The sequence below is a fragment of the Semicossyphus pulcher genome, unplaced genomic scaffold, assembly GCF_022749685.1.
Source record: "Semicossyphus pulcher isolate SPU_LCO1_2020_fin unplaced genomic scaffold, fSemPul1.0.p SCAF_20, whole genome shotgun sequence".
Taxonomy (NCBI): domain Eukaryota; kingdom Metazoa; phylum Chordata; class Actinopteri; order Labriformes; family Labridae; genus Semicossyphus; species Semicossyphus pulcher.
In genome coordinates this window covers 23,290,356-23,302,045 of record NW_027211694.1, presented here as the reverse complement: position 1 = coordinate 23,302,045, position 11,690 = coordinate 23,290,356, and the positions used below count along the sequence as shown (strand labels likewise).

General features: G+C 39.9%; 2 protein-coding genes across 2 annotated transcripts; both read right to left on the bottom strand.

Annotated features, from left to right (window-relative positions):
• Positions 1-190: 190 nt before the first annotated feature.
• Positions 191-2,762, bottom strand: spx (spexin hormone). The gene is made up of 6 exons (XM_069670837.1): positions 2,757-2,762; positions 2,190-2,273; positions 1,985-2,042; positions 1,328-1,390; positions 586-672; positions 191-255 (listed from the first exon to the last, which is right to left on the bottom strand). Exons 1-6 carry the CDS (start codon positions 2,760-2,762, stop codon positions 191-193), a joined length of 363 nt encoding a protein of 120 aa, XP_069526938.1.
• Positions 2,763-4,491: 1,729 nt separating this feature from the next.
• Positions 4,492-11,029, bottom strand: golt1ba (golgi transport 1Ba). Its single transcript, XM_069671046.1, has 5 exons — positions 10,898-11,029; positions 10,120-10,211; positions 9,374-9,552; positions 9,025-9,106; positions 4,492-6,669 (listed from the first exon to the last, which is right to left on the bottom strand). Exons 1-5 carry the CDS (start codon positions 10,920-10,922, stop codon positions 6,631-6,633), a joined length of 417 nt encoding a protein of 138 aa, XP_069527147.1. The 5' UTR covers positions 10,923-11,029; the 3' UTR covers positions 4,492-6,630.
• Positions 11,030-11,690: the final 661 nt, after the last annotated feature.

Here is an 11,690-nt window from a genome sequence, read left to right as displayed (position 1 = left end):
CAATAATAACATGATCGTAGAGAAAGACAAACAAATGAAGACCTGAATCTTGCTATGAATTCAAACTCTTTTTATTAAAACATCACATTTCAAACTTATTCAGAGAATTCTTATTTACAAAACCGCTGAAGACGAAACCTTCCATTCATAAACCAGAGAAGCTTTCGTCTCACAGCTTCACAAACATGAGTCAGAAATATTCCCTCTTCCACACCGGCAGCTCCTGGAAATACACCTCGTCTGGGTTTTCATCGACTAGACGACAGAGAGAGAACATTTTATTTAAACTAAGAAACTAAAATATCAAGTCTGAAGTCAAACACAGAGTTAGTCGTTTACTTATGTCTTTCCTTTAACTTCATTGTCTCCCCTGGCTTCTAAATTTAAACCCCAGCCCCAAAGCAATAGAAGCATAAACTTATTAAAATACCACTTTTCAAAGAACAGGTTACAAAATACTTCACCAGGAAATAATAAATAAATAAATTGGCAGATAAATAAAAGAGTTTAATTGATACAATCAGGGTATGACCTTATGCACATCTCAGGCTGCTGTGTGTCAGCCGGACCAGATGTTGGCCTCACCTCCCTCTCTGGCCTGCTGCAGGAAGTTCAGCAAGACGGTCGCTGCCTGGTCCACACTCAGCTTCTCTGTGTTCTGACTGCGGGTCTCTGACAGGGAACAAACACCAAACAGATTATCTCTAACAGGGAACTAACAACAAACAGATTATCTCTCATAGGGAACAAATGTAACGCAGATTATGTCTAACAGGGAACAAACACAGATTATCTCTAACAGGGAACAAAAACCTAGCTATATTATTTCCAACAGGGAACAAACACCAAACAGATTATCTCTAACAGGGAACAAATTTAACGCAGATTATCTCTAACAGGGAACAAACACCAAACAGATTATCTCTGTAGGGAACTAACTTCAAAGACAGATTTTTCCTTACAGGGAACAAACACAGAACGCAGATTATCTCTACCAGGGAACAAAAACCCAGCTATATTATTTCCAACAGGGAACAAACACCAAACAGATTATCTCTAACAGGGAACAAATTTAACGCAGATTATCTCTAACAGGGAACAAACACCAAACAGATTATCTCTGTAGGGAACTAACATCAAAGACAGATTTTTCCTTACAGGGAACAAAAAGGAAACACAGATTATCCCAGACAAGCAAAAGGTGCAAATCACAGATTATCCATCTTCCAACTTTAAGACTGTTTCATAAAACTAATTCCTATAAAACAAAGAAAACTAACAGAGGTTAATATTCTCAAACTATTTAGTTCACTGATGTTTGTTGTACCTAAGTGTAATGTGTCATAGACGTCTCCTTCTTTCCGGTCCTCTGAGATGAACCTTCGTCCCTCTGGAAGCAAACAGGATAAAAACATCATGCATCTAATACGTTTGGTAAAGAAACCTTCATCAGTTTTTTTTAAATAAGACTATAGGAGGGACCATCTTAAACATGGACTAGTCAGGGCGCTGTGCAGACTGACATCACGCACAGAAACAAATCAACATATCATCATGGCAAAACACGGTAGATAGAAATCTTCATATATAAAATGTAGATCATGAGTGACCTAAAAAGCACAAAGCAATAAAAAGGCAAAGTTCCCTACGCTGAAAATATTTACAATAAAACGTCAATAAAATAATAAATAATAAAATGTTTTTTTTGTAAAGAAATAGGTGAGGACTTATTAAAGCTAAACTTGTAGTTGTCTTGTAGTTACTTAAGTTACTAAAGTAGATTTTCACAATAAAAGAGTTTCTGTAAATTAATACAAACTCTGCCTTGTTTGTGCTGATTAACAAAGAATACTATTAGTATGATACGTGTGTCTCTACTCATTCATACGATGATTTAATTCATAGTGTTGTATGTTCTGTTTAAAGTGGAAAGCTTTTTGTCTCTATAAAAAGTGCTTAATCAGTAAATCAGGTAAATACATACGAGTGCCTTTCAGGTACAGCATGGCCTGCGGGGTCCAGTTTCTCCGCTGGAAAGAGCTCTGACATGAAGAAACAAGACAATCATTAAAGAGGATTGTTTTAGTGATCCTGTCCTTCTGTAAGCAATCAGATTTTAACTCCTTTTCTGCAGTTATGGAGTAAAAATTATTTGTCAATAGATGGAGAGGGAGAAATAAATCAGCTACCTTCGGTGCGCTCCACGAGTGAGAGATAAAGGAAGCCAGCAGTAAAAGAGTGAGTACATAAGTTATTGTGATGGTCTTCAAACCCTGTGAGAGAAAAACAATAGAGGGTTAAAAAGTTAACTTTTAACGCCCCAGCATCCCTCACAGAGAAGACTTAACCGGACACGTGCATTTCCGTGCGTAATCAGCGGTTTAAGCGCAGGTCGCGCACATCAGGAGTCCGCTCACCAAGCTTTAAATGAATGAAGTACGTTTGAAAGTTTACTTTTAAGTAGTGTTTTATAGTTATTAAGGTAAAAAAGAATCCTGTTTAGGGGAAAATGTGTTCGTCATTGGTTACATGATGCGTAAAATGCCGAAAAAGCTTTGGCTACACTTTAAAATAGCAGCAAAAAATGTTAGTTTTAAAAATCTAAATCGTATTTTGTTAATTGCATTTCAGAGGAAAACGATCTCCACGGTTTAACATAGAAAGGGTGTCTTTATATCACCTCTTCTAGCCTACCTGTAGAGAAAGATTTACTAGAAGGAAGAGAACAAGAAAAGAAAATCCTGAATTGTACTCACTTTCATGGTGGGGATCCTGTGAGCCCGGTGTCCTGCAGAGAGGATGAGAGAGCGAAAGGTTCTCGGCTGTGATCCCTCCCCTGTATTTATATCCTCCGGAGCGTGGATCCCTCTGCGCTCGCGCTCCCGCAGCTATAGGTCACGCCAATTTGATGAATCGGAGGCGTGTAAAAATGTTTTGAATGAACGGAGTCACGGATCAATACGGCTCCATTCATTGAGAGCTGTAGTGTACTGTAAATATTTCTGAATTTAAACAGCTGCCATAAGCACTTTCAGTTCCCCGGAGGAGTTTTATGACTCACATTGTAAAATGTGCTCCGGCTGTGGGTAATATTTCCCCCTCTGGGGTTATTGATATGTTTGCACCTTGCTCACTGGAGCAGAACACGGAGAGATGAGAGCAGGATCGAATGAATCAAAAGGCCACACTTCCAGTAATGAACGGAACTACAGGAAGATCATTAACCGACAGGGCAGGTAGCAGACTCTGGAGATATACTGAGGTCATGGGTCAAAATATCATGCCCAACATGCTCCTAAGTTCATTATACCGTTTTATAGATGATGTATTTCTTTATCATACAACCATTACTGCCTCCACTGATCAATCAAGCTGTAGTTGTGTAAGTTAATTGGGAGAAGCAAAAAACAGTCAACTAATTAGATTACTAAAACTACTAAACTAAAAAGATTTGTACAATTCCCAGCGTCAAGGTGAGCACCCCCCCACCCCCCCTTTCCAACCAAATGTGAATGGACACAGTCTCCACGTGATGTCAGACTGAAGCTGACCTTTGACGTGGAAAATGTCAACATTTTAAGTGAATGAATACTCGATTTTTTTGCCACTAAATTTTAATCAGTCCATCTTTGAGTCCAAATGCACATTTCTTTGATTAAATTTTCTCCGTGTGTTCCTGAGACAGAACATGTTGTGTATCTTGTTAACGTCCTGCTTTAATGCCAGCATCTCAATGTTTTAAAGAATAATTTCTTCTTGATGGTTGACGTTAAATCAGCGTAAATATTTGAGGAAACATACTTTAAATATCATGCATACTGTGTAGCACTGACATCATGTGTGACGTCACTAATGACCTCCTTTTAACAGCTGATAGAGGTGACTGCTCAGTCCAAGGTCTTTTAGATTTGGGTGCTGCTCTTGACAGGATTGATCACTCCGTTCTCCTGCACCATCTAGAAACCTGGGCTGGTCACACTCACCTCTCCTGTTGTAATGGTCCTCAGTTGTGTATTTTAATTGTGGTGTCCCTCAAGGATCCATTCTGGGCCCACTGTTTTTTTTCTGTTTGCATGCTTTATTATAGCTAGAAAATTCTGAATCATTTTGTTTGACAACAACTTGGAGTCTGAATAATTGAAATGACAGATTTCAGTTTTTTAATTTTAAGAACATTTAGGAAACTTTTTGAAAAATGTTTTCTTTGTCATTATCAGTTATGGAAAAAAGTTGAATTTTACCAGTTTAAGTGTGCATGAAGTGAAAGGATCTGAATACCTTCTGAAGCCACTGTATATCTTGCACCAGAGTGATGGATGAGCTGTCAGAGTGTCACATAACAAACATCTTTTCTTTCCTTCTTTAGTTCAAGTTATTGTAAAATTCCACTTCTTGAACTTTAACCTATGACCTCTGCATTGATGCTGAAAAATGTGACTTTCAGTAAAGAGTCAAAGACAAGACAGGAATAAAAGACCAGAAACAACATGATTGGCAGATACAAAGCAGAGTTTCATAGTATATTTACAAAAGTGCCATACGAGAAAACATTGTCATTTCACAGGTAACGTCAGTTTTCTGGATGCTCCGAGCAGAAAGACCCACAGATGGAGAATTAATTTACAGTTCCCTGGTTGGCTGACGTCTCGAGAATAAAGAATTCTCTCCCTCTCAAAAACAAAACAAAACATAAACAGGAGAATTTAAACATTTAAAGCTCGACAGAGAGTTTAAGGACACTGGATGAACACATCAAACGGGGAGGACTGTGGCCCATAGACAGGTAAAACTAACTGTGATCAAACTAATGCTGCTTTAGATGAGAAGCGTCTGTAAGTCCACAAATATGTGAAGCTGCAGCTGCTTTACGTTTGACAGGTTGTTCAGGAGTGTTAGGACTCCGGGTTGAAACATTTTTTTGGGGAAACTTTTTCTTAAAACAGGATTGTATTAGTGCTAAACTGGTTTGAGTCCAGTACAGAGCAGGTTTATTACAGCTCGGGTCTTATTGTCACAGTTTGGGCTTTAATGAGGCCCAAGTCAAAATGAACCTGATAAAGGGACATCCTATTTTGTGGACCATGGTCCAAAGCACAACCTACATTTAAGATTACTTTTATACCATCACAGTTGCCATTAGTTTCACTTCATTTTAATATGCTTTGACATTTTGCCAATAAATATGAGACAATTATTCTTTTCACAGACCTGCTGCAGTTTGCTGCTATGTCCAAGTGTCTGCTTGAAGTGTAAATGAAGTGAAACCAAACGCTGTTCTGAAGACAAAAGTCCAAACAGGTGATTTACTTTGAAAACATCATCACACATCTGGTCGCTCCAGCTTTCGTTTCACTTTAACGCTGCCGTCTGCAGATCTGAGCTTCACGATGATTAATGAGAGCAGGGAGATCCGGGCAGTCCGAAGAAGAGGAAGCTATCACAGACAATTAGCTGTCACACTTTCATATCACCTCCATCAACTGAAAATGTAGTCCTTGAATAAACTGTAGAAATCCGTATTTCAGGGGTAACGAATGAGCCACCTGGATACTGGACCCAAATCTGGCACCGATTCAGACGAATAAGATAAATTGTAACGCTTCCAAGGAATTTTAAATCGTGCTTCTTGGCCTGAGGAAAGTTTTAGTAGAATAAAAACCTCCTTAAATCAAAAACTTCAGAGTAATAAAAGGTCATAATTCATATTATTTAAAGTTAAGAAATCTGGTCATCAGTTTCATAGACGCCTCTTTTATAATGGGGGTCTTAATGATCCATCAATGCTTGCTAATGACTAGCTTTAAGAGCCAGCATGTCCCTGGCTAGTTAGCCTATTTGCTAACCAGCTACAGCAGTTTGCTAGCTAGCTTCTAGGACCCCTCGATTGAACTTTAACGCCCAGGTGTCGTCTAGAATCAGGTGTAGCCACTTCCTGGTGAGACCAGACTCAAACAGTAGTTGTAACAAATACCAGTATCTTCCTAAAGCACCTCACTGTCCAAGAAGTGAAGCTGAATAATTTATACTTAAGCACTCTTTAGCCAACCGTAACAGGAAACGACATGTAACAGAGGGAAAATATCACAATAGCCACACTTGGTATTTAAATAGCTGCAAGACAAAAAGAAAAAGCGTCACAGAATTACTGCAAAGAGACAAAAAGCTGGACTCTCAAAGCTTTCGTCCAAATAAAGTTAAAGCACAGGCACAGAGATGTGACAATATGGCGAGCCGTCGGTCCGTTCTTTGATCCCTGTGGAGGATCTGTCGGTCGTTGCGTCTGTTTGTTCCACCGAGGAGGAAAGTAACGTAGACGCAGAGTCGATGGTGCTTCCAGGGAGTCTTCCATCCTCCTCTTTCATGCCAGATGCACTCATGGGATCGATAGCATTGGAAGTATTTATTGTAGTGACCTTAGTGACTCCACCCTTTAGTAACAGACTGGTGGTGCGACGCTCTGATGAACCTTTGATTGGTGGCGCTGAGCGGTGAAATTACAGACAGGAAGCAGTCTTTGCCTGCTGGAGGGGGAGGGGGGATCTGAACGTGTAACCGTTGCTGCTTTAAAACAGCTGATGGGACTTTGAGTTGCTTTATAAAAACAGCTTCTCTGGGTACAAAAAGTCTCTGTTATACCATCGTGTTGCTCTCGCCCACTTTGTCCACGTACTGAAAGAGAAGGAGGAAGCCGTGTTAGGGGTGGTCTGGTTGTTTTACAGTTATTGTCACGAACACAGACGATCTGACACACGCACATGTGAAGGGTTAATGAGATGCGTTAGAGCTAGTATGAATTAAACAGATGACTGTATGGTCTGCCCCTTAATCCTGAAGCATGCATGACTTAAAGGGACACACCACAGGTCAGCAGGACAAACAGGAGCAGTTCATGTCACTTAGCCTTCAGACAGTTGGAGGGTTTTGTCTCTGGCTGTATGTGAGCAGAGATTCTGGTTTCACAGGTTATCGTTCAAAGAAGCATTCTCACGTCAGTTCTGTCCTGAGTGATGCCTTTAGTGATAAGCAGAGCTACAGCCTGACAGATGATTGTGTTGGCTGATATTTTCTGCAACTATGGACCTATATCAACTATCTAAATATATTGGTTTATATTGTTTCCAATATGGACATTTTTTAAAACAATTTCCCGAAACAATCTGTATATTTGGAAAACTATCCCTGGCTACATTTAGAAAGTGTCCCTGCGTAGTTTATCCAGCAGTGCACGCCTGGCTCAGCTAACACTGTGGACTGAAGCAGTCAGGGATCCACATGTCCAAGTGTCCTCGGCAAGACACTGAACCCCAAACTGCTCACACGGCAACTGGGTATGAAAGTGTCCTGATTGGAGATTGGCACTTTACATAGCAGCCTTTGTGTGAGTGAAAGGGTGAACGGTAAATGGACTGGACTTGTAGAGCACTTTTCTAGTCTAGCGACCACTCAAGGCTGATTTTACACTACATGTCACATTCACCCATTCACACACCGATGGCTGTGCCACCAGGAGCTCTTTGGGGTTCAGTGTCTTGCCCAAGGACACTTCGACATGTAGACTGAGGGAGCTGGGGATCGAACCTCCGACCTTTCCAATTAAAAGACGACCGACTCTACCACTGAGCCACAGACGCCCTGAATGTGAATGAAAGTGACATGTAGTGTTAAAACACTTTGAGTGGTCGGAAGACTAGAAAAGCACTACATACGTACAGTCCGTTTACCATTTAAATATTCTTTCATAAAGTTATTTGTTTAAGAAAGCAGATTTTTTAGCACCTTTGCAGAAATATTTTCAAGTTTCAAAATCGACTTAGAAAAAACGTTCACCACATCAGCCAGCATGTCGGTTATCTTTAATCCGTACAGCATTCTTCCTGACAGTTTTGACTGTTTGTCTTTGACTGGACGTCTAACACGTTTCCTTTTCATCAGAATGCCACCTGTTTTAAATGTTTAGTTTGTAGTCATCGATCTTTTCAGAGTAACACATCGTAGCACACTGATTTCGCCTCCTCTCAGCGGACCAACCGCTGCAGGGTGATGGCTGAATGTTGACCTGAGTTCCTAACACCCCAAACCTGCACTGCTGCTCACTAGCTGATCTGACAGCATGCTTTTGTGAGCTGCTGTAACAATGTATAACTATCTCATTAACTAAACTGACTGTCAGTTTATTTACGGAGCTTAGCTGCTTTGTTATCTTAAACTCTTGGATGTACGGCGGTAAGGTTTCCAACTGAAGAAGATCTTCTCTTTGATCTCTTAGTCGTTATGTGAACAACCTTTCAGCGCCATGTTTTGTGAAGACTGATGAAAGTGTTTAACACAAATTCTCAGATGTAATCTTTTTTTTTTTGCAGTTTATAAATCGTGTTATAATAAAAGAAAACACTGTAAAGTCTCAGATTGACCAATTTTATCAAATCCCCATTTTGACCTGTAGTGCGTGCCTTTATAGTCACATAAAGACATTAATACACATGTTTTAAAAAGCTTTACCAGCTGCTAAATGTAAAAAAAAAGCTTTTGCTTCTATCATGAGACACCTGTTTTATTAATATCTTAAAGTGTGTTAAACATGGAAGCATGCAAGGGAAAATCGGCAGTGACTGACCACGACTGCTGATTGTCCTCAGAGCCTTACGAAGGCTTTAATAAAAACACAAAGACAGAGAGACTCAACACAAAGCTTCCACACAGCAGCATGGCAGGGGCATGCTCGTTAGCCACACAGCTAACCAGAAGTCTGCTAACTTATAAAGTGACAGTCCGGATTTACACGCCTTAAACACTGAAGCCCAGATGACCCGTTTGTTTCATTTGAATTTAACTGTAACTTTGTTTATTTGTGCATCTTTCATTTTAATCTGACAGCATTGTTTTCGTATTAATGCGGCTGTAATGTGCAGTTTGGTTAATCTGTTGTGCTGTTTGAACAGGGTGATTAATAACCAAGAAAAGGAGCCATGCTGCGTGTAAACAAAGAAAAACAAAAGAGCTGCTGCAGCGCTGCGTTATACTTACTGCACTGATGAAAGGCAGGTTTAGGATGGAGCCCAGGACGGGTATTCTTCTGATGAAGCCGACTACAACTGGGAAGAAACCCCTGGAAGTGGAAGGAGAAGAGACAAAGAGAGAGAAGTAAGTGAAAGTCCTAATTTCATTATTCTGGTAGAAGTGATACATCTAGCAGGGACAGAGGGCCACCTGATGCATCTATGTGGTAAATATAAAGTCACATGTTTCCCGTCAACTTTCATAAGTCTGAAAATGTGGACCTGATTAAATAACTTACTTTAAAAAGTTGCCTCTAACAATAGATCCCACCATGATATCCTGTTTTTATGTGAAACAAAGAGCCGAGGGAAAGTACCTGAACAAGAGGAAGAAGCCGTAGATCTCCAGCACGACTCCGATGATGGGCCAACCAATCAGCACCACGAACACGCCTCCCAGGAAGAAGCTGGTGGCCTTCATCTTGTGCTTCTGGAAGAAGAAGCGGAACGTCCTCTCCAGCCCGATGACGAAGGCGAGTCCAGCAACAAACAGGATCTACAGCGAAAATATCACAGATATTGTTCCTTTGACACTTCAGGAACACCGACACCTTCTCCTTTATCTTGACTGCTGAGTCTACCTCAGTTATAGCTCACTTCTCTGCTAAATCTGATGTTCAGCATCTGTCGGACTGAAGGAAAGCACTGCTAGTATCAAAATAAGGACCCGAGACGAAATGTTTAAATCATCTGTTCTACCCAAAAAACTAATTATGCTATTGAATTGCATTGTGGGAAATATAGGATCCAGGAACTTTGAAAGGTTGACCCAAACTAGGGACTTCAAAACGACTAAACTAAAAGAACTTGTGCTTTACCACAGAGGGTGGGCCTCTAATGCGGTCTTTTATGATATCTCTCATGGTTGGTTGGATTGACTAATAACATGCTACATAAGAAGATTACAGATACCTTAGAACATGCAAGATGGATATCTGCAACAGCCTTTAAATGCGTGTATGCATGAGTGTCTGCCACAGCAAATATGGAGGAAACAGAGTTGCACCTGTATGTTTTCTCAGCATCACAGATAACATCAGTTCAATGAAGCAGGAACACTCACATTTCCTATCGCCAGGAGAGCTTTGTCAAAGAACAGGATCATCCCGAAGAAGAGGAAAAACACACCGAAGCCTGTTAATCCCATTCCAATCTCTGCAGGACAAACAAACACAACAGAGAGGGGAAACTATTCAATCTTAGTTTGTAGATAAAATGTTGATCACACAGAAGTGAGTGAGATTTACATTATGGGCAGTCACAACAAACAAAACAGCTTGACAGAGAGCTGCTGTAGAGGATACGTAATGACGTCATATTTCACTTGTTTACATAGAAAAAAACATGTAAATAACACACAGTGACACAGTGACGGAAGCTTTGACTTGTAAATCAACATTGTTAATGAATATGTTTAACTGATTTGGTTCCGTATATTGGTTATTATTATTGAACCCTATAATTACATACAATAATTAAGTACATAAAACATGTTTAAATAAGGACCAAAGTGAAATTGAAAATATTCAGATCACTGAAGCTTCAATTGCAGCTCCGTTTGTCACTTTCTAGTTGAAGCTCTTGTGAATCATAAATAAAACATAAATTAACACTTATTCAAATCCACAGCCTTTCAGGGGCAACACGGTGGGTAGTGAGGGATATCTGTTTGCTATTTTAAACAGAGTTTATGGAATGCCATAAGAGAAAACATAAAGCTAACTTTCCTAGCACTGAATGCTAACTGCTAGTTAGCTAACTGCTGCAGCTCAGAGGGAGCCGGTGTGATAGAAAAGGGCAGCAACAACCTTCAGAGATGCCAAAAACACAAAAAGTCTTACTTTGGGAGTCCGTTAGCGAAATCATTTTGACGGCGAATAAAGGTGAAGAGTTAGATAGAAATACAGAAAATATGTAAGTGTTAAAGTACTCCTCTAAGAATAATTTGGATGACAGCTGCCACTGCAGCAACAGCCACGTCTTCCGGAAACACACCTTCTCGCGATGTCATCTTCCGGAACAGCGCCATGTCACATTCAAGGCACGTCGGACTTTACAGAGGCAAAGCAACGGAAACGATGAAAGGCAAGTGAAAAAATTATTATCCTTCTTCGACATGTAAATCGTTTTCCTCCGTTTATGACTGAAGCACAGGCGGAAAAATGTTTTCTTTTATCAGGCTTAGCCTTTCATTTTACATGTGCGAACAAATACTTTTGTAAGCAACTGTTTAGTCATAATCCGTTCAGTTGAACCGGTGAAACTATTTTTTGGTAGGGGAATATTTTTATGCAGCATACTTTCTTCATTGTTTTTATTGTGTTACTATCATTTTTGTCAATATTAATTTACTTATGGCTGTATTCATTGTTTAAGGCCACAGTGTATAATCTTGACACGTGCAGAAGAACCCATATATGCCGTAACATAAATATGTCCATGGGTTGTACAATATGTTCTGCTAGTGAACTATACAAACACTGGATTGCATTTGACTTTTTGCTGAGCACGAGAAACAATCAATCCTTCGGTAAGTTTTGTTATTTTTGAATGAACATTTTTCATGAACGCATCACAAAAAGCAGTAGTGGTGTTATTTCCTGATTTTGATCTGTCAGGCAGCGCTGATGTGGA

Coding starts and splice junctions, on each gene's coding strand:
- golt1ba (XM_069671046.1), bottom strand. CDS start 10,922: ATGATTTCGCTAACGGACTCCCAAA. Junction 10,212..10,897: donor TTCGCTAACGGACTCCCAAA/GTAAGACTTTTT, acceptor TTTGTCCTGCAG/AGATTGGAATGGGATTAACA. Junction 9,553..10,119: donor CTCTCCTGGCGATAGGAAAT/GTGAGTGTTCCT, acceptor TTTTCGCTGTAG/ATCCTGTTTGTTGCTGGACT.
- spx (XM_069670837.1), bottom strand. Junction 2,043..2,189: donor ACTCGTGGAGCGCACCGAAG/GTAGCTGATTTA, acceptor TCTTCATGTCAG/AGCTCTTTCCAGCGGAGAAA. Junction 1,391..1,984: donor GCTGTACCTGAAAGGCACTC/GTATGTATTTAC, acceptor GTTTGCTTCCAG/AGGGACGAAGGTTCATCTCA.